The sequence below is a fragment of the Cyanistes caeruleus genome, chromosome 1 (assembly GCF_971803275.1).
Source record: "Cyanistes caeruleus chromosome 1, bCyaCae1.hap1.1, whole genome shotgun sequence".
NCBI lineage: Eukaryota > Metazoa > Chordata > Aves > Passeriformes > Paridae > Cyanistes > Cyanistes caeruleus.
This window is the reverse complement of record NC_141701.1, coordinates 152,715,824-152,735,956: the sequence shown is the minus strand read 5'-3', so window position 1 is coordinate 152,735,956 and position 20,133 is coordinate 152,715,824. Positions and strand designations below refer to the sequence as shown.

The 20,133-nt window shown below is 56.5% G+C and overlaps 1 protein-coding gene across 2 annotated transcripts in view; it reads right to left on the bottom strand.

Annotated features, from left to right (window-relative positions):
- Positions 1 to 19,607, bottom strand: part of AGAP3 (ArfGAP with GTPase domain, ankyrin repeat and PH domain 3) — a 111,870-nt gene extending 92,263 nt beyond the window's left edge. The window contains exon 1 of one of the 2 annotated variants that reach the window (XM_086852556.1): positions 19,232 to 19,607. In XM_086852556.1, the coding sequence (XP_086708682.1) occupies positions 19,232 to 19,511 (280 nt within the window). In that variant the 5' untranslated portion in view covers positions 19,512 to 19,607. The remainder of the gene's footprint in view (positions 1 to 19,231) is intronic. The other variant, XM_086852643.1, reaches the window with a different exon arrangement.
- Between the last annotated feature and the right edge of the window lie 526 nt (positions 19,608 to 20,133).

Here is a 20,133-nt window from a genome sequence, read left to right as displayed (position 1 = left end):
AATAAGCTGCAAGTTCTCACCACTCAGATGAAATCCTGGGGTTATTCTCAACAACTCTATGAAAACATTTCCCAGAGAAGCTGTGGCTACCGCATTCCTGGAAGTGTTCAAGACTAGGACAGGGCTTGGAGCAACCTGGTTTAGTGGAAAGGGGGTGGAACTGGATGGGCTTCAAGGTCCCCCCAAACCCAAATCGTTCCATGATTCCATGAACATCAGTTTGCTACTCAGCAGCAACCAAAGAACAAAGAGGGTGCCAGCCATTGCTAGGGAAAGAATGGAGAATAAGCGAGGGAATATCCCAACACTCTCATCCTTCACCAGGTACCGAGGGGCAGATGACTGACAGGATAGAACAGCTCCTGTACAGGGAGCCTGGAAAAGAAGATGGCAGAGGGGAATGAAGTTTTCCATGCCAGGAGAAGAAAGAAGGAGGCCACTAGGGAACAATTTGTTCACTGTTTCTTCCAAAGCAGGAACTTGGGGACATCACATCCAATTAAGCAGGTCCAAACCAGGAGATTTTTTCACATAAAGCATCGCTGTGAAACGTCTCATCGGGGCTGCGGCGGCGCTCAGTGAACACGCACTCAGAGGACAATCAGCCAAATCCAAGGACAAAAGCTCCATGCGAGGCTACAGAAACACAAGACACGGCTTTGGGCTCGGGAACGGCTTCCTGGGAGCAGGAAAAGCACAGCCCATGCCGAGCAGGGCAGCAGCACAGGCTGGGCAGGGGGCAGAGGAGCCCCTTTGACAGCAGCACAAGGTGGGGGTCCCTTGCCCCCCTGTCCCCCTGTCCCCACGTGCACACGCCGGGCCGCCGGCAGCACCGAGGCTGGGGCTGTCACACCGTCCCCTGAGGCCCAGGGCTGCCAAACCCACATTCCCACTGACATTTTCCATGCTCGCTCACTGCATCGGGATGGTATTTATAGAAGTTTCAGCAAAAGCAATTCAGACACTTCCCAAAAGCAGGCTGGGGAGAAACACGGCAGCTTGGCAAAAGCTGCACATTTTTCCAGCTTTGAGTGAGGGATTGAAGAGCTGATCAACCTCCCAGCTCCAGGCTGCAGCCCAGCACTCTAGATTTTGATCTGCCAAGCCACAGTGGGCTCTGCTTGGGGCTCAGCAAATACTCCTGCATCTCCAGTCCCAGCATCTCTCAGATGGAATCCTGGGGTTATTCTCAACAACTCTAAGAAAACATTTCCTAGAGAAGCTGAGGCTGCAGCACCCCTGGAAGTGTTCAAGGCCAGGCTGGATGAGGCTTGGAGCAACCTGATCTAATGGAAAGTGTCCCAGCTCATGACAGGGGGTGGAACTAGACGAGATTGAAGGTTCTGGGTTCTATGACCATTGTGACTGCAGGATTTCCCTCCAAGGCATTACCTGAGACAGGGAAACGGGAGAAATGCCAAGGCCACTCAGGCAGATAAGAGAGCTTGGGGACCTGGGAGAGGAGAGCTGCACAGCCCAGCTCCCCAGCCTCCTGAGAATGGATCTGCCCTGCAGAGCCCAGTTTCCCTGGGCAGCTCTGCAGGGAGAGGCCCTGCTGAGCCCCACCAGCCCCACCACGCTGTGCAGGAGGGTGCCAGAATTAAAGTGGGTCCCACCACAGCTCTTTCTCCTCCTCTTCTCAAGCTGAACTCCAGCCATCTGCAGTTTACAGCTCCAGATCTGATCCAGCACCCTCGGCTCCCCCACAGCATGGAGAGAAATCAGCACTTCTAGTGCCCAAGTCACCCAACCTACTTATCACTCCTACTTCAGCCTGAGACCAATGCCGATGACGAGGAACCTGGGGGAGCAGACTCAGGTGATGTCACCTCCATCCCTGACACTGCATTAGCCAAATCCCCCACTTCTGGATCCCACAGTTTCCATAGAGGGCAACCCACTCAGTCGACACAGAACGAGCAATTCCGTTGCTCGATGCACCTGAGGAGGTTCTGCCAGGATCCTTGGGGCAAGGCAGGGCTCCTAGACACCTTTCTGAAGGCAGGAACCCAGCCTGCCGAGCAAGGGCAGGTGTGTGTCTTCTCTCACAGAGACACACAATTGTGGGAGCAAACAAGGGCCTGCAGCTCCAAAGGACCAGAGAGCTGCCACCTCAGCCTCACATCTTAATCACAAGATCATTCTATTTCCATGGAAACGGCAGAATTAGAGACTTCGACAGAACGACAATTACCAGCACTGGGAATTTAACTGTTAAACCCATCACACTCCTTCACCCAGCGCCAGGAGAGGAGACGGTGCCTGCCCGCACCACTGCCCTGCAGCTGGTGCCAGCAGCACGGCCAGCCACGCTCAGGTGTTTGCTCCTGCTTCCTTCAACAGCCAGCTGGCTTTCCAGAGAGCCTCCCATGTCAGCACATCAGGGGATGGAAGCTCACAGCTCACGGGGGCTCAGTCCAGTTGTGACTCGTCCGTCAGCAGCTGATCCTGGAGCACACACACAGATCCTGCTGACCAAGGCTTCCCCAGTGCCTCAGCAGCAGGAAAAGGCTTCATGTGCTGTGAGTCACTCAGGGAATTACGGGATGGCTCTGGGCACAGCAGTGCTTCCCAGGGCAGGCCCTTTCCCTGACACAGCAAAGCGCCACAGTGGTTCTGCTCAGCCGAGGACAGTGTGGAGCCAAGGTGCTAATTAATTACCATCCCTGGCACAGGGTACCCTGTCCCACCCCACTCCCATCACTCCACCGTGCAGCCACGAGCCTTTCCTGAAAGGAAAGCTGGGAAGGACCTGGTAGCATCATAGAACTCCCCGGACTCATATCCTGGGTTTGCAGAACACCACAATGTAAACTGCAACCTTAGGAGCATCGGCAAAGTTGTTGAGGTAGATGAGGGGAGCTCCCTGTGCCCAGGAAACCCTCAGCTAACATAGACACATCTCCTAGAAGAGGAGAGAAGAGCTGCCCCTCTGCCTGCTGTCCAGACAGGGATCCACTTTGAGAGGGCACTGCCCAAAATCCCCTCCATGTGCTCCAAGCCTTGGCCCCGCTGTGGTCAGCAGGACCATTAACTGAAGGGCCCAGGCCTTCCCTGGCTGTTACACCCAATCCAAGGACTGAAATTGCTCAGCCCAGCTCTGATCATGTTCCACCACACAGACCAACAGTCAGACCATGGGCAGCTTGCTGATGGAGAGGAGTTTTCCATGGCACGTGCATTCCACTGCACTTCCCATGCCTGGAAGACAACGGACACCTGGTCATGAACCACACTCCTGCCGTGCTTACAGACACTCTTAGAGCCCTTCCTGCAGGTCTGGACACTGATGTCCAACCCCAAGGAAAGCAACTTCCCACCCACAGAAAATTCCAAGCCAGCTCCAAGAGCCCAGACCTGGGGCAACTGGAAGGATGTCATCTTCTACACTGGAGTCTGTGGGACACAGCAAGAGCCTGCTCCAGCAGGAGCTCGCATGGAGCCATCCCCACCCTCAGACTGGCAAGGCTCCAGGGCTGAAACTCCTTCTACAGCTGATCTCCCATGAAAGCAGGGTGTGCTCCAGGCCAGACTCTCCTCCAGCCTCTGGAGAGAACTTCCTGGGACACAGCTGCACACACCTGCCTGCCCAGACTGCCCGCACCGACAGGTACCAGCAGGGAAGAGCCACCGTGAGCTCTGATCCATCCTGAGCCCGTGAGCGCCCTGAACCCTGCAGTCACCTGCTCCAGCTCCTCGTGTCACACAGGTGGCCCCGCTGCTGCTGCACGTCACACGTGGCACCGGGGAGCTGCTGCGGAGGGGACACGCCGAAGGACACCCGGCAAGATCACACTGACCCGGGCTGGGACCCCCATGCCACAGCTGCAGCTGGCCCCCTCACAGTGTCCCTGCCAATCCAGCTGCTCCCACGCTTGTGCTGGGACCCCCATGCCACAGCTGCAGCTGGACCCCTCACAGTGTCCCTGCCAATCCAGCTGCGGGCTGCCCGTGCAGGGCCAGGCCCGGCAGTGCAGTGCCTCAGGTGCCAGCAGTGCAGCAGAGCCTGCGGCCCTGGCTCACCCTGGACACAGCTGCTGCCAGCACAGCTGCACAGCTGCCCCAGCTGCAGCTCTGCTCACTGACTGCTGCTGCCAGCACAGCAGCACAGCAGCACAAATGCAGCTCTGCTCACGGACTGCTGCTGCCGGCACAGCAGCACAAATGCAGCTCTGCTCACTGACTGCTGCTGCCAGCACAGCAGCACAGCAGCACAAATGCAGCTCTGCTCACGGACTGCTGCTGCCAGCACAGCAGCACAAATGCAGCTCTGCTCACGGACTGCTGCTGCCAGCACAGCAGCACAAATGCAGCTCTGCTCACGGACTGCTGCTGCCAGCACAGCAGCACAGCAGCACAAATGCAGCTCTGCTCACGGACTGCTGCTGCCAGCACAGCAGCACAAATGCAGCTCTGCTCACGGACTGCTGCTGCCGGCGGCTCGCCGGGCCCTGGCAGCGGGCAGAGCTCAGGCCCGGCGGTGCCCCGGCTCTCCCAGCCCTACAGCGGCGCTCCACGGACACCGAGCAGGGTCCGTGCCTGTCCCCAGACACGCCGGTGGCTGCACTTCAGCCCTCAGGCACGCCACAGCTGCCACTGCTGCCACTGCCCTGCTGCCTCTGATGCCCAGCCTAGGGCTCACCCCATGCCCCACGCGCCCACCCTCTCATCAGCTTCGACATCCCCTGCCCTGGGCATGGGCAGCCCAACGGCCGGGCTGGGCCAGGAGAACAGTTTCTCATGGAATCACACAACCCTTAAGGTTGGAAAAACCCTCAGAGACCACCAAGCTCCCCCAGCAACTGCAAAGGCCAACACCACATTCCCAAGTGCCACATCCACATGGCCAGGGCACAGGGACACGTCATTGGGTGCAGGGGGACTGAGGGGACCGGACCTGCCCTGTCCCTCTGACCACTGCACCCTCCTCAGCTGGAGAAAGCCGCTTAGCACCTACTTCAGCAATAAAGTAACCCAAATTCTCAGTAACTGCACTTATTTTACTGTGCCACCTAAATCTGGCAGCACTGCCGCACTCTGGGACCAGCAGAACTAGCTCAAGGAGAGGAAGGGACGCTGCACTAGGGCCAGGGCTGTGAGGAGACCACCAGACACCGCCGTGGGCACAGTGGGAGCAGCAGGACCCCACACCTAGAGAGGAAAGCAGGGCAGCTGGGGTTTTCCCTGAGCAGCTGTGGCTGAACCACCTCTGGAACTGTCCAAGGCCAGGCTGGACATGGCTTGGAGCAACCTGGTCCAGTGGAAAGTGTTCCTGACCACAGCAAAGGGGTAGAATAGAAGGGGAGGTAAGGTCCCTACCAACCCAAACCATTCCAGGATTCTAAGCCCCACTTCGGGCCTTTTGCTGTGGTTTGCATTTTTACACTTCCATAATAATTGATCAGACAGCCCAAATGCCAACACTTCATAAAAACACAACAACAATAATTTGGCTAAAATTCCTGAACCCGCCTGGATGCTAGTGACATCCAAACTGCCCAAAAAAGGGTAAGAAGTAGGAAGAAAGAGGAGGAAACAGATGTCAATAAGATCCTGAACGCAGGAAGCATCAAAAATGGTGTAGGAAGCCGAAAGCTTCAGGAAAATGAGTTTGTAACAATGCTGAGAGCAGCAGGAAGCGGCTGTGCAGAGCACAGGGAGGCACGGCTCACTCCCAGAGCAGGGCCAGGGCACAGACAGCACCAGAGCCACTGACACAAACACCAAGGAATAGCAAACACAGACAAAAGCAGAATGGCAAAACCATTAGCAGAAACCATTTTAAAAATGTCATTAAAAAAACTTAACTTTAATTTAAAGGCACAAACAACCTGAATACAACGGTGCGAGGAAGAGCGAGGAAGAGCGAGCTCACACTCCTGCTCATGCTAATTTTATTAAATATTGAAATAACTGAGATATGCAGAAATGGCTGGAACAGAGAGAAGTGACCTCATATCCCCCAGCAGTGCCCATGGGAAGGGGAACCCCTGGCCTCCCCTGCTGCCCCAATGACACCAGTCCCCGGGAAGGGAATGGAATCAATGAAACAACAATTCATGTTACAGCTGATTGCATTCCTCCAGGTCGTTCAGGTGTTACTGACACAGGGTTTGACTGAACAACCATAAAGATCCTTGCAACCCACAGTGATCTGTAGTTCCATGAGATAAAATAACTCTGCCCATGTTTCCATGATCATGTAACCCATTCCCATACAACATTCCCTCTATAAACCATCACTTTGCAAAGTCATTGGCAACAAACACAGTAGGACCAGATTCAGAAGGGCCAGAGATTCACATCAACAGGTAAGAGGATTCCAGTGACATCTGGAGCATTACCAGTGATGTTGGGAAGCTTCAGACCACTGGGAAAACACTTTTCCTATGCCAGCTCTAAGAGAGGTGAAATGGCAAATGCCAGGAATGCCAGGACAGTCAGATCCCCCAGCCCCAAACCACAGACCACATCCTTTTAGTGTTTCCAATACAGGAGAAATACCTGGGAGACCAGGAGCCATCAGTGTGGATTCACATCATGCACCATCAGGAAGTGGCAGATGGATACACTGAACAGCAGAGCTCCAATGCACACAGAGCACAGATGACCTTTAAGGTTCCTCCCAGCCCAAACCACTCTGGGATTTCACAAAAAAGAGCAGCCAGCAGTGAAAGGAACTGGATTTACAGTTCATGCAACTGTGGCTGGGTCAAGTGGGAGCACACTGCCTATAATTTAACGATTTTCATTTTAAGAACACTAGGTAAGGAAGAGACATAAAAATTCTTTGAAGACCACACAAAACGAACTCATGAAGAGATTTTAATGAGCATTATGCAATTTACTTCCCAAAAAGAACATCACGAGATAATTGATGGTGAAGTAACAGTAAACTTCTCAGGGAATAACGTTCAGGTAACAAAGTTTTATTTAGTCCAATCTAAAGAAACAAGTGAGAAAATGAACTTTAAAACAGATTAATGTAAATTGATAATTAAACAGTCGGCAGCTGGAAGAATTAATGACTGGAATGACCAATTGAAGAAGCAGTGATTTGGCTCCCTTCAATTGTTGCTCCAGGAGGGTGTGAAGACCTCCAGGAATGGGGATCCAAGACCTTTCCAGCTGGACAAAGTCCTTCCCAACCTGCCTGGATGGCAATGCTGTTCAACTGAACAGGGGATGGTGGTACCATTTATAAATTCATGATACATGGCCAGTTACAGAATAGACACTCCAGTATCAAAGTCTGTGTTTGAAACCAAATCCCACAAACCCCACAGAGCCTGCAAACCAGATGACTAAGCCCAAGACACATTTAGGCATTTTCTCCTCCAAGAGGAGTATGTTGGTCTTCCCCCTCACCTGTCACCACCAGAGCTCTCCAAACACCTTGTGCAATCCCCTCCCCAAGAACCCACTCCCAGCCCTGCAAACAGGCTGGGCACCTCCTCCCATGCCCATTTATCACTTGTACCAGGCCACGTGTCATTTTGTCCTCAATTTTCTCTTAGATCTCTCCAACCCAATTTCCAGGTCTTGCAGTCTACCAGAGCACCCTTCAGCTGACTCTCTGGGGGAAGCCAACGGGAGGAGGCAGAGCAGAAAGGACTGTCCACAAGTTCTCAGTGTCTGTGGGAGGAAGGACAGCAAACTGCAGACACTCCACCAAGGCAGGCATTGCCCAGAGAGACTGAGGACTCCCCAGGTCTGGAAGTGTTCCAGGCCAGGATGAACGGGACTTGGAGCAACCTGGTCTAGTGGGTGCCCAGGGCAGGGGGTGGAACTGGATGAGCTTTAAGGTCCCTTTCAACCCCAACCATTCTGGGATTCTGTGATTACCAAACTCCACAGGCAAGATCTTATTAGAAGCAAATCCACAAGGAAAAAAGAAAAAAAAATTACAAAAAACTGTTGTGCCTCTGAAGCAGCAGTGATGGCACACACAGAAATCATCCCACTGCAGAGGATGGTAGGAGAACAACTTGGCTCACCCAAGCTCCATACCGAGCTTGGCACAGGAAAGCATGCATAGGGAAACTGGTAATGAGGTCAGATTAATCAGGATAAATAAAAAGGAGTGGCAGGAGCAGCCTAGTCTGAGCCCAGAGCAGCTACACAAGGAGCGAGAGGTGACCAGTGACAAACAGCAAAACCTAGAGGTGAATCCCAGGCACATCAGGAACCACCACAAGGACACAGGAAAGCCTGGCTTTTTCCACAGGAGACAGAGAAGACACTGAGGAATGATGCTGAGGACAGGGAAGGTTTAAGCCTCTCTGTGTAAGTTTCCATGACTAAGAGTGAAGAGGAGGTCAGCACAGGCAGAGCCCAAAGAACCCACCAAAACTTCCAGTAAAAAATGCAATTTCAGATTTTTTACATGGGCCAATAGTGACAGACCAAGGGGTGATAGTTTTAAACTAAAAGAGGAGATTTAGATTAGATATTCTTCCCTGTGAGGGTGGTGAGGCCCTGGCACAGGGTGCCCAGAGCAGCTGTGGCTTCCCCTGGATCCCTGGCAGTGCCCAAGGCCAGGCTGGATGGGGTTTGGAGCAGCCTGGGACAGTGGAAGGTGCCCCAGCCTGGACTGGTACAGCTGATTGTCCAGAACCAGATGCAGGACCTTGCACTTGGCCTTGCTGCACTCTGTGAGGATCCCATGGGCCCAATCCTCTGTCAGTGTCCCTCTGGATGCCATCCCTGCCCCCCAGCCTCTCACCTGCAAACACACCGAGGATGCACTCAGTGCCAGTGTCTGTGTCATTAATAAAGATATTAACCAGCACTGGTCCCAGTATGGACCTGGTGTGGACAGCGCTCAGTACTGGTTTCCATTTGGCCACTGACCATAACCCTTTGGATGTGGCAATCTATGCAATTCCTCACCCATCCAACAGTCCATCCACCAAACCCACCTCTCTCTGAATCCTCTCCAGTCTCCTGGGAAGGTGTCTGATGGCACTGACACACCTTCATTTCCCAAGAGGACAGACATTCCCCACCTCAGGATCTCCTGCTGCCCTTTTCTCTCTCCAGGGGACTGCACAAGGTTGTTCCTGTCTCACCAGCAGATTCTGGGCTCTTTCAGACCCCGTAGCTCCTCTTTCAGGAACCAAACTGGCCACACCTTGTCCTCGTTGATCCCAGCAATTCTTTTATCCTCTCTGCTCTCCTCCTGCTTCTCTACAGCTTCTTCCACCAGCCTCAGAGACCATCCTCACTCTCCACCTCCAGTGTTGCTTTTTCTCGGGTGTCTCACATGGCTCTGCCCATAGCACCTTCCCTTCTTCCACGCTTCCTCCAGCCAGCCTTTAATTTAACGCCATCCCTCAGCTCTGTGTGATGATTCATAGTTCTGCTTTTCTATTCCTGGACTGTCTCCTGTCCAAAATGAAGTCTCAGCTTCTTTTCCCCTCCAGCATTTCAAGTGTGCACCCACAAGCCCAAGGTCCACATGATTAAAGAGCTGCTGCTAATCCCATCTTTGTCCCATCTCCCCCCAAGCCCTTGCTGCACAGGGACTAGGGACGTCACTCAGACCCTGTCTGGGACTTAAGGACATGACTCAGACAGAAGGAGTTCACAGATTCTCCTTTCCCTCTCCTCACTTCTCATCCTGGCTGCCCCTAAACCCCTGCACAGCTACACCAGCTCCAGTCCCTGAAACCTCCTTGTCCCCTGGCCATGCAGCCAAAGGCCCACAGGTCCACCCTGCATTGACCCCTATCGCTCCTTTTCCCCAGAAGTGCCTCTAACCCATAAAATCCTGCCTCATCCCTATTCAGGCACAACACTGCTGCTGCTGAAATTATTTCCCTAACCTCTCTCTTCAGCAGGCGAACGCTCCCCCTGAATCCCCCTCCGGGCCCTCCTCTTCTGTCACGTCAACTGCGAGCTGCGTGTCTTCCCCCTCCCAAATGCCTCATTCCATAACAACCACCCTTCCTCCACTGTCTCCCTCCCAAACCCTGGCAGGAGCTCCACTTCCCAGATGCTGAATTACAGCAAACACCTCCCTGCTTCCTCCTGTTTGTGCTTCATGTTGGAAAAGCTCTGAGTAAACCACCTTAAATCACTTTATTAATTTAGCTCTTCCAAAGAGCTCCTCAAAGCTGCCCTAAACTCTGTGCCCACCAGGAACACCCAAATTACCCCAGGTGGGGTGGCTGACCTGGGAGGTCCGTGTCCTGACACAGCCCCCCCAAGTGCTCATCAGCACCTGCCTCTCACCTTTTAATCAACTCCCAGCCCTCCACGGCAAAGCTGGCCCTGTCCTGTGCTCCCACACACAGGACTGGACCAGGTGAGGTTCCAAGGGTGACTGCAGTGAAAAACCAGGACCAGGAGCAGTTTCTCCCACTGAACTGCCCCCGAGCAGAAGGGCCACAACACCATCAGCCCTGCAGCCCCCACCTCCCAGCAGCCTGCATGGTGCCCCCCATGGCTGTGGCCCCTCCAGCCCTGCTCCATCCTGCCGACACTGCGGATGGACAGCACTCGCCAGAGGCTGATCATGCAAACAACAAATGGTTTTAGTGGAAAAGGACCTTAAAGCCCATCCAGTCCCACCCCTTGCCATGGACAGGGACACCTCCCACTAGACCAGGTTGCTCCAAGCCCTGTCCAACCTGGCCTTGAACACTGCCAGGGATGGGGCAGCCACGACTGTTTTAAGCAATCAGTGCCAGGGCCTCGCCACTCTCACAGGGAAAAATTTCTGCCCAGTATTCCATCTAACCCTGCCCTCTGTGCACAAGAGGCTGAATTCCCCCTTGTCTTGTCACTCAAGTCCCTTGTTCAAAGTCCCTCTCTGAAGGCCAGAGCCCTTTTCCCTACCACAGGAGTCACTGCTGGGGTAAATGGCCAAAGCTGCCCCAAACCAAGAGCACGGAGCCCACTGCGGGAGCCAGGGCCAGCAGCCCACGCTGGCCACCACGACAGCCCGGGGTCAGCGGCTCCCACTCCTGAACTGCAGGACCAGCAGGACCCCAGCCCGGATTCCAGATGCAGCAGCTGGGAGCGTGGCACAGAGCCCCGAGGCTGCAGTGGATTTCATCACGGATCACATGGCCAGAACCAGATCTCACACATGACCCCGGGCAGGAATTCTCCAGTGACTCACAGCCAGGACTTGCAGAGTGGAGATGCAGTCCCACTGCAGCCAGATACCCTGGAGAGCTACAAACTTCCCTTTCCCTCTGCGTGCCATGAGCTGGGGTGCTCTGCTCTGACTGGAAATCTATTCCCTTAGGATTTGTGGGAATTCAGCAGCAGCAGGATTTGGTTGGTTTGGTTGTAAGTGGACAGCAGGTCTGAAAGTCACTGAGGCAGGAGAGGTGAGCAGGCATTCAACAGGTCTTAATCACACAAACCTCCTTCCAGCAGGGAAGCAGCTAAAATTATCTTAATTTTTACCTTTCCTGCCCCAGAAGATTTCTTGCACTCACTACATCACTTCAGGAAATCCACCTGAATAGGCAGCCATGGGATCCATGCTCCCAGAGCTGCCCAGAGCTGCAGGAGGCAGCAGGAGTGAGACAGGTGTCCTCTCCATGACGGGCACTGCTGGCAGGAACACAACAGACATGGACTCCCAACCCCTGCAGCTGCTGCACGGCCAGAAAACAACTTGCAGGAAGTCTTGGAGAATAATTTAAAAAAAGAATGCGATGCCAAAGCAGGAAGGTGGGACCACAAGGAGAAAAGGCCTCCTCCTCCTCCTCCTGACAGGGAGGGATGTGATAAGAGCATCACAGTACTGCCGAGATGCCCTCCAAGTTGCTGGGCTCTGATCACAGGCTGGGGCAGCTCTTGCATCCCTTGATTCCCAACAGCCAGGCTTCTGTGCCAGCCCTTCAGCCCACAGCTGCTCCTCCAGACCATGTGGCCACTGCCTGCTGCCCCCACATGCATGCCAGCTACAAGGGGATTTTAACCCCAGAGCTGTACCCCACTGCCCCAGGCACAAGAGCACCCAGTATTCCCCAGTGTAGGACCATCCCATGTCAGCCAGACAGCTGGAAACACAGTTTGGGACCAAATCAGACATCATTTAGATCTAATTTGGCCACCTAAATTAAGTGAAAGTCCCATCCCTAGTTCAGAACAACCAGCCTGGATGCACCCACATCTTACATTCCCATCTCAGTGAAACTCCAGAGGAGGTGAGAGCCCAGAAGTGCCCAGCTCTGGAAGGTGTTGATGCAGAAAGTGGCCATGCTCTGTCAGGAGCTTTGGGAAAGCTTCTGAAAGCCAATGGCAGAGGAATGATTCACAGTCAGCTGTGCAAAGCTGGCCCCACTCGCACTGCTCCCACCGGGTACTCCCAGCCAGAGCCCAGCAACTCCAGCCCAAGAGCAGCAGGAATGTGCCAGGCTCACCCCACAGCCAGCACAGGGACAGCTCTGAGGACAGGGCCACCGCTGTCCCCATTCTGACAGAGGCCCCGGTCAGCAGGACATCGCTGCCTAGAGCAACAGTCACTGCAGAGCACCCCTAAACTGGAAAAGGCTCTGTGCAACCAAGCTGTGAAACTCCTGAGGAATCTGGAGCCTATGTTGGGACAAGAGTTAGGTTGGGACTTCCCACAATGGTTGTTTTGGGAAGGCACAGAGCTACAAGGACTGACATCACACCGACCACAGCGAGCACAGGGAGACCAGCCAGCGCCTGGCCAAGGACCCAGAGCATGTCCCTGGAACAGGCACCAGGCTCCCAGCTCCTCCCCAGGTACTGCTGGTGCTGCTGTCATGGTCAGGAGATGAAGCTTTGCCATCAGTGGTTGCACAGCTCCGATCAGCGCAGTCCAGGTCTTGTCTGCTTCCCCCAGACCTGACCACGCGTGCCCCCTCTTCACCACCAGCATTCACATGGTCCCACCACAAGCAGCTGAGAACTGACTGAACCAAACCCAACACGTGCCTGGCTCCTGCCAGAGCAGCTCCTGATCACAGGGAGGGGCAGGTGGAGCTGCCAAGTGGGCAGAGCTGCACTGTCCCTGCCCGCAGCAACCACGCTTGTATTGGATCAAGGGAACTGAAACTGCAGCCACAGAGACTCCCAACTCTCTCCTGACCCCACCTCCAAATCCTGTTCTTCCCCTGTGTACCTTCACATCCCCAGATTTCCCTCTTTAGCCACAGTACCGAGATCTTGCCCCCAGAGCACCAGGAACCTTCACCTCCCCCAGCACAGCACCTGCAACTCCATCCTGCTCGGCTCCCAGCCATCAGGACCATCCTCAAGCCTTCCTGCTACAGTTTCACCATCTCTCACAGCTCCTATGATGAGGGCACCAAGCAATGCCTTTTCTGATTCTTCCCCAAGACTGAATTCTCCATCTGTAAGACTCCAGATGACTTGGGCCACAACATAAAACTCGGTAGAAATAGGGGATATATTTGTTCAAGCACGCTAAAGGCTCCTTCAGCTGTGCTTTGGCTCTTTCCCATCAGTCCTGGGATCCAGTGTCTCCCATTGCATCAGAATCTGCTCCAGGACTCTTTCCAGGCAGATCCTTTTGCTGGTGCTGCTCATGCCAGGCACTGGCACTGTGAGATCCTGAGCAGTGCCAGCCCTGCCAACGACCTCAGCCACGCCAGGGCACACACAGTGGTGGAGGACCCAGGGTTCTCCCTTGCCAGCTGGTAAAGAGGCCCAGGAATCACTTCCCAGTGCCCTTAGGAGCCTCTCCCGGGAGTCAGCCTGGAGACCACAGCACCCCTCACCCAAAAAACAGAGCACATGACCACAACAGGAGCTGCTCCAAGGGCTAGAGCCCCTCTGCTCTGGAGCCAGGCTGGGATGCTCACCTGGGGAAGAGAAGGCTCCAGGGAGACCTTAGAGCTCCTTCCAGTGCCTAAAGAGGCTCCAGGAGAGCTGGAGAGGGACCTGGGATAAGGGACTGGAGTGACAGGACAAGGGGGAATGGCTCCCCACAGACAAGAAGGCAGGGGCAGATGGGATATTGGGAAGACATTTTTCCTTGCAAGGGTGGTGAAGTCTTGGCACAAGCTGACCAGAGAAACAGCGGCTGCCCCATCCCTGGAAGTGTTCAAGGCCAGGCTGGATGGAGCTTGGGGCAACCTGGTCCAGTGGAAGGTGTCCCTGCCCATGGCAGGGACAATGGTCTGTAAACCAAACCATTCTCTGGTTCTGTGATCTACCCAACCTCCCATTTTGTGCTCTTTTAACCACCTTTGCACTTAACTCCCAGCAAATCTGGAGACCACAGTGCCAGAGGAGCCTTGCCCTGAATGCAGGGGTAATACTGCAGGAACCAGCCAGCTGCCCAGAATGCCCAGCTCCAGCCCTGGAGCATGGATGTGCCGATGGCTTTGGGGTTTGCAGCTCCCGCTACGGCACCCCAGCACCATGGCCTGTGGTTTCCCAGCCCTGGGGAACCCACAGGCACACATAAACAGGGCAGTTTTCTGCAGAGGTCATAGAATTAGCAGGAAAAAGCTGGCTAAGCAGAATGCTCTCCTTCCCAAAGGGTGTAATTTACTCGAGGCTGATTCAGCAGAGAGAAGACATGGTGAGCCCTGAGTGCAGCCTGGCAGTGTGGGGCTCCCCAAACCTGGCAGGGCTGGAGGGCTCCAGCAAGGAGGGTCCTCATCTTCCTCCAGAAGATCCTGCATCAGTGGCAGCTCCTGCCTCGGTCTGCTTTGTGAATCAGCACATCAGGAGCCAGTTAAAGAAGATGTTGGGAAAGGATGCGGAATGGAGCTGGAAGACTCGTGCTGGATCTGAACAGAATGATGACATTCAGCCACTTTAACTCATGAGAAAGAGACAGGAAAGTGGCCTCACTAACTGGTACCAGCAGCTTTAAACATGAAAATGCCCAATATCAAAGCAGTCCTTCCTAAGAGAGAAATGTAGAAAATACCCAGGATGTTGGAGATGCCAGCTGGAAAAGCCACAGCAGTAATTGACAGCAAACAGGCCATGATGGAATAAACTCCTGAGGCAGAGGCCCAGGTCTGTACCTCCAACAGGCCTTAGCCAGAAGCCTTATTTCTTAAGGCTAAAATCCTGGGATGGGCTATTTACAGCAAGTGACCCAATGGTCCGTGCTGAACTCACACCCAGCCAACAGGCAGGCCCTGGAGTGATGGAGAGCCAGCAGTGACAGAGCAGATGTGGAGGTCACGGACATCCAGGCTGCTCCCAGCCACCACAGACATTCTGCAGGGCTTCTCATCCCGAGCCTCTGCCAGAGCAGCAACAGCTGGAGATTGTAGCGGAGAGCTTTCCCAAACTAACCCTGCTTCTTAAACTGCAGAGACGGTTTAAGAAGCACAGGTTTAGAGAGGTGGGAGAGGTGAGGAAAGACAATGAAGGGAAAAAACATGTGCTCCAGGAAAAGGTGACTACAGAGAGATTCCTGGTCCTGCTCCCTGGACACTGAGTCCTCACAATGGCTCAAACCCTCTCCAAGCTTTACCAGAGAGCTGAGTTTTAGGTGGGCTGCAAGGCATGTGCACAACCACAAACATCAGAAGAAAATTCCCACCATCTGGCAAAGCTCTGTTGAAGGAATCTCACCTACTTCTTATCTCCCTTCTACCTCTCTCTCCTGCCTTCGCCACTTTACACACCCAGAAAACCTCTGTGTAACCATCTCTTCCGTCACACATCATGATGTTCTTTCACTATTCCATCTTGCTGGTGCTGTCTCTCCCACCTGCCCATGGATCCATGCTGGTTCCTGCAGCCCCACAGCCTGTCCTGCGTGTCTCTCAGGTAACCCCCTGCACCAGAGCAACCACTCATCCTCCTCAAACCTGCATTCTGGTCACTGCTCAAAGTTCATTTCTAGGAAAGAAATTAAGCACTGTGCAATTACTGCTCTAATTACAAACCCTATTAATACAGATCTGTCTGTAGCCTGTTCCAGAGTCGTGACGTTGGAGGCCACATTTACTGTGAGCAGGGCTGCACCAGCCCCAGGTTGGGATCGTTTTGCTTTATGCAGATATGAAATCTTTTATAGAACTCAGCAGCTTGCAGCAGTCTCCACAACTTGGCAAGGAAAGCAGCCTGGGATGAGGGAATCGCTTTTTGCAAGCCCCCTGAAAATCTGTCCAAATTTGGTGGTTAGAAACTACAAAAAAACTCCGGGTCCTGCCTGTGATGCAGCTGATGCTGGAGACCAGCCCAACCTGCCATCTCCCCCAGGCCCAGTGCTCCTCAGCCCCTCTGGCCCCATCTCCTCAGAATAAAGCTCCAGCTCAAGGAGGAGACCAGAGCAGAGCAGATTTCCCTTTCTTCCCACAGTGGCACCACTGATGCCGGCCCATGAGCAGGCGCAGCTGGCTCTCACCCCACCGTGGGCTCCAAACTTCTCAGCAAAGGCTTGTTCCCCAAGGCTGGGGGCCTGCCAGGGCTCTGGCTGCAGCAGCCCCCCAACACCCACTCCACCCTGCTCCTTGCAGAACCACACTGTCAGAGGAAACCCTCCCCAGTTCTGTACAGCTATGCCAATGCCCCTGACTCCACTGCTGGCACAGCTGCAACAATGACACCCTTGTGGTGACACATCCACAGGGACACTAGCAGCCCCGGCCCGGCAAAGGGTGGGCAGCTGGGACTCCCTGCCCCCGCTGCAGCAGCACTGCCTTTGGCTTTTCCCCTGCAAAAATGCCTACAGGAAAGGAATCTGGAAGGAGGATGTGAGCAAGCCTTGCAAGGCCCAGTGCTCAAGTTTTAGGAAATTGAATTTGGGTTTCACTGGCAACTTCCGTCATGGATTTTCAGACCATGAACCATCATTCCAGTCACCAATTCTGATCTTCAGATCAGGAACATCAACAAACAAAATCCTCTTCCAGACATTTCTGCATCAAGCCCCAAACCTGCAGTTTAAAAAGAAATTCTGTTCCAGACCAAGGCACTCCACCGAATGATAACATCTCCAGCAAGGCTCTTCCAGCCGTTAATTAACCCCTGTTAATTCGCTCACGCACACCTGGTAACGGGTCACAGGTAACTGTGTCATCACAGCGCATGTGTCACCAGGAGCAGGATTCATCCCAGCGCCTGCCAGGTATTAAGGGAATGCAGCCCAGACATGGAAATCTGTGGGGTTCCTGCTACAAATCCACGGGGAAGGCTCAGAGGAGACAGGACAGGGCTGTGACTCGAGCAGGGAAAGCCCCCGAGGACACGCAGCCTCTGGCACCATCCCACAGCCCTGTGGACACCAGGCCACGAGCCATTGGCAGCCAGGCGCAGGGCACCCCTCAGCCCTCATTCTGGGTGACACAGGGTGCTTCGGGAAGCACCTCAGCAGCACACAAGAGGCCGGTGTGTGTGTTCACACCTTCCTGAGCAACAGGAGGAACCACGCACCAGAGGAGTTGCTAAGAGACGTGCGCCTCCCACCACCGTGCCCAGCACCCACTGCCGTGGCTGGGGGTGCAGGACGGGACACGCACCCAGCGCCTCGGGCAGCTGGCATCCCCGCAGAGGGACGAGGAGCAGGGACACGGTGCCCGGGATGGCTCTGCCCACAGAGGTGACCCTCAGGCACAGCCATGCCTCAGCTGGCAGCTCCTCTGTCCCACAGAGCAGGAACCACACACAAGATCAGATCATGTCACCAGTGACCTCAGGGCTCCCACCACAGCTGTCATTAGAGGCACAAAGAAGGGAGAGCTGCAGGAGCCCCATGGGAACAGGCACAACGCAGTCCTCCCCCACCAGCCCACTGGGACTCCCCCAGTTGGACTGGTGGGACTGCAGCATATGGACCTGAGCCACTGCCACGGCCTGTGCCAGCCTTGTGCTCCCGCCCATCTCCATCCAGCCTGAGTCCCTTTCCTCTTCTCCTCAAATTCCATCAGCCCAACAGCTTTCTGCGGCTGGAGACCTCCATGGAGGTGGAAAGGCCTCTCCAGCATCAGCCCAGGGTTTTACATCCTCCCTGTCTTAACTCAACTGAGTGTCCTTTGTCTTTGCACCATGAGGTTGATAAAACAAATTCTGGGATTTACATCCCCTCAACCCATGCAAGACTCTTCTTACAGTCCATGTTCCTTTCCTGCTTTCCACAGAAACCCAAAAGGACCAAAGTGGGATGCAGGTCTCTGGAGAAGCACCCAGGCTGCTGCTCCCATGCAGCATCACCATGGCAGTCAACACCCCTATAGTGGGGCCACCACTCCCCAAAACCACCTCTTGTGCCCCTGCAGTGACATTCCTGGCATGAGGCAGCAGGAACGGAGCTGAGCACACTGCCACCAAGCTGGGACAACAAAACCCAGGCTAGGGAAGCAGCAGTGCCTGGCAGGCACCGAGCTGGACCAGGGCTCCTCATACAGACCAAAGGCATCTGCGGCCCTGCTGCCTTCCACGCCGTGGGCCAGCTGCAGAAACCTGGAGGTTTGGGCTCACCGAGGGCAGAGGGAGCCACAGTGGGCCTCAGCACAGCACGATCAACCTTCCCCTGCTCTCAGCTCCACCGCAGCCCCTCGCCCACCCATGCCTCCAGCTCCATCCGAGTGCTCGCCTTCACCTCAGCCCACCGGCCGCACCGCCGTCCCTCACCCACGGCGGTGCCCCCAGTTCCATCTCAGCCCCACGGCTCCATCGCATTTCCTCAGCTCCGCTGCAGTTCCTCGGCTCCATCCCTCCCCTCGCTGCCGACTCCCGGGACCAGGGCTGCAGTTTTCTGCATTTCTAATGTTAACGGGCTCCTGCGGATCCCGTTCCCCGTCGACGCCGGGCACGAACCCCCCCGGAGCAGCGCCCGCCCCCGCCCGCCGCTCCCGGCAGAGGCCGCGGGCGGAGTCCCCGGCCCTGCGCAGGCCCGGCCGCGACCACCGCGATCGCTGCGGGGCCGGGCCGGGCCGGGCCGGGCCGGGGGCGGCTGACGAGCGTGTCCCCTTCGCTCCCTCCCCTCCCGGCCCCCGCAGCCCCGTCAGGCTCGGCCCCGCTGCCGGCGGCGGGGGCGCAGCGCCCGTCAGCCCCGGCCCCGTGCAGGCCGCGCCCGGCCCCCCGCGCCCCCGGCCCCGCCGCTGCAGGGCCCGGAGCGATCCCGGGCTCCTGGGCAGGGCCGGGCCGGGCTCGGCCGGGCCCCGCGGGCGGCAGCGGGCGCAGGTGCAGCGGCGGTGGGGACAAAGGCGGCGGCGCGGCTCGGTGCCCCGCTCGGTGCCCGGCTCGGTGCCCCGCTCGGTGCCCCGCTCGGTGCCCCGCTCGGTGCCCGGCTGCCGGTGCTCACCCTCGATGGAGATGACGTGCTCGCGGATCTGGCTCTGCAGCGCCAGGTCCTCCACGCGTTCGATGAGGTCGTAGATCGCGTAGATATTGGGGTGCACGGACTCGAAGCGCCCGATTTCGGCGCGGATCGCGGCCGAGTTGGAGAGCCCGAACTGCGGCGGGGGCGGCCCGCCGGGCTGCGGCCCCGAGGGCCCGGGCACGGGCACCGGCACCGGCCCGCCCGGCGCCGCCAGGCTCTGCTGCTGCCCGGGGCTCTGCCCGGCGCCGCCCGGGAAGTTCATCGCGGCGGCGGCGGGGCCGGTCAGCGGCGCGGGGCTCCGGGCAGCCGCTGCATGGCCGCAGCCGCGTCCGTCCGCGGGTCCCCCGGGCTCCGCCGCCGCCCCCGCCCGCCTCCCGCTCCGCCCCGCCCGCGTCAGCGGGACCGGCCCCGCGGCGGGCGGGGAGCGGGCGGAACCGGGACTGGGGAGGGGGAGAGGGGGCCCTGGGAGCCGGAGGGGGAGGGGGGGACGGTCGCTGCCCGGTCCTGCCCCGCTCCGCCGCGGCCCCTGCCCGCCCGGCACGGCGGTGACGGGCACTTACCCCCCTGCCCGGCCCTCGCCTGGGTGCGAGTGTCGGCTGCCGTCCCTCAGCATCCCACCGCGGCCACCCCGGGACACTGTTGAGCGGCTGCCCGTGCCCATGGGCCCCCCAAGCCTCCCGTGCCTGCCCCACGGAGCACGGGAGGATTCCTGCACCCCGGCCTGGAAAACCCCTGTGCCAGCCTGGAGACCCCTGTGCCAACCTGGGAACCCCCTGTGCCAACCTGGGAACCCCCTGTGACAGCCTGGGAACCCCCTGTGCCAGCCTGGAGACCCCCTGTGCCAGCCTCGGAACCCCCTGTGCCAGCCTGGAGACCCCCTGTGC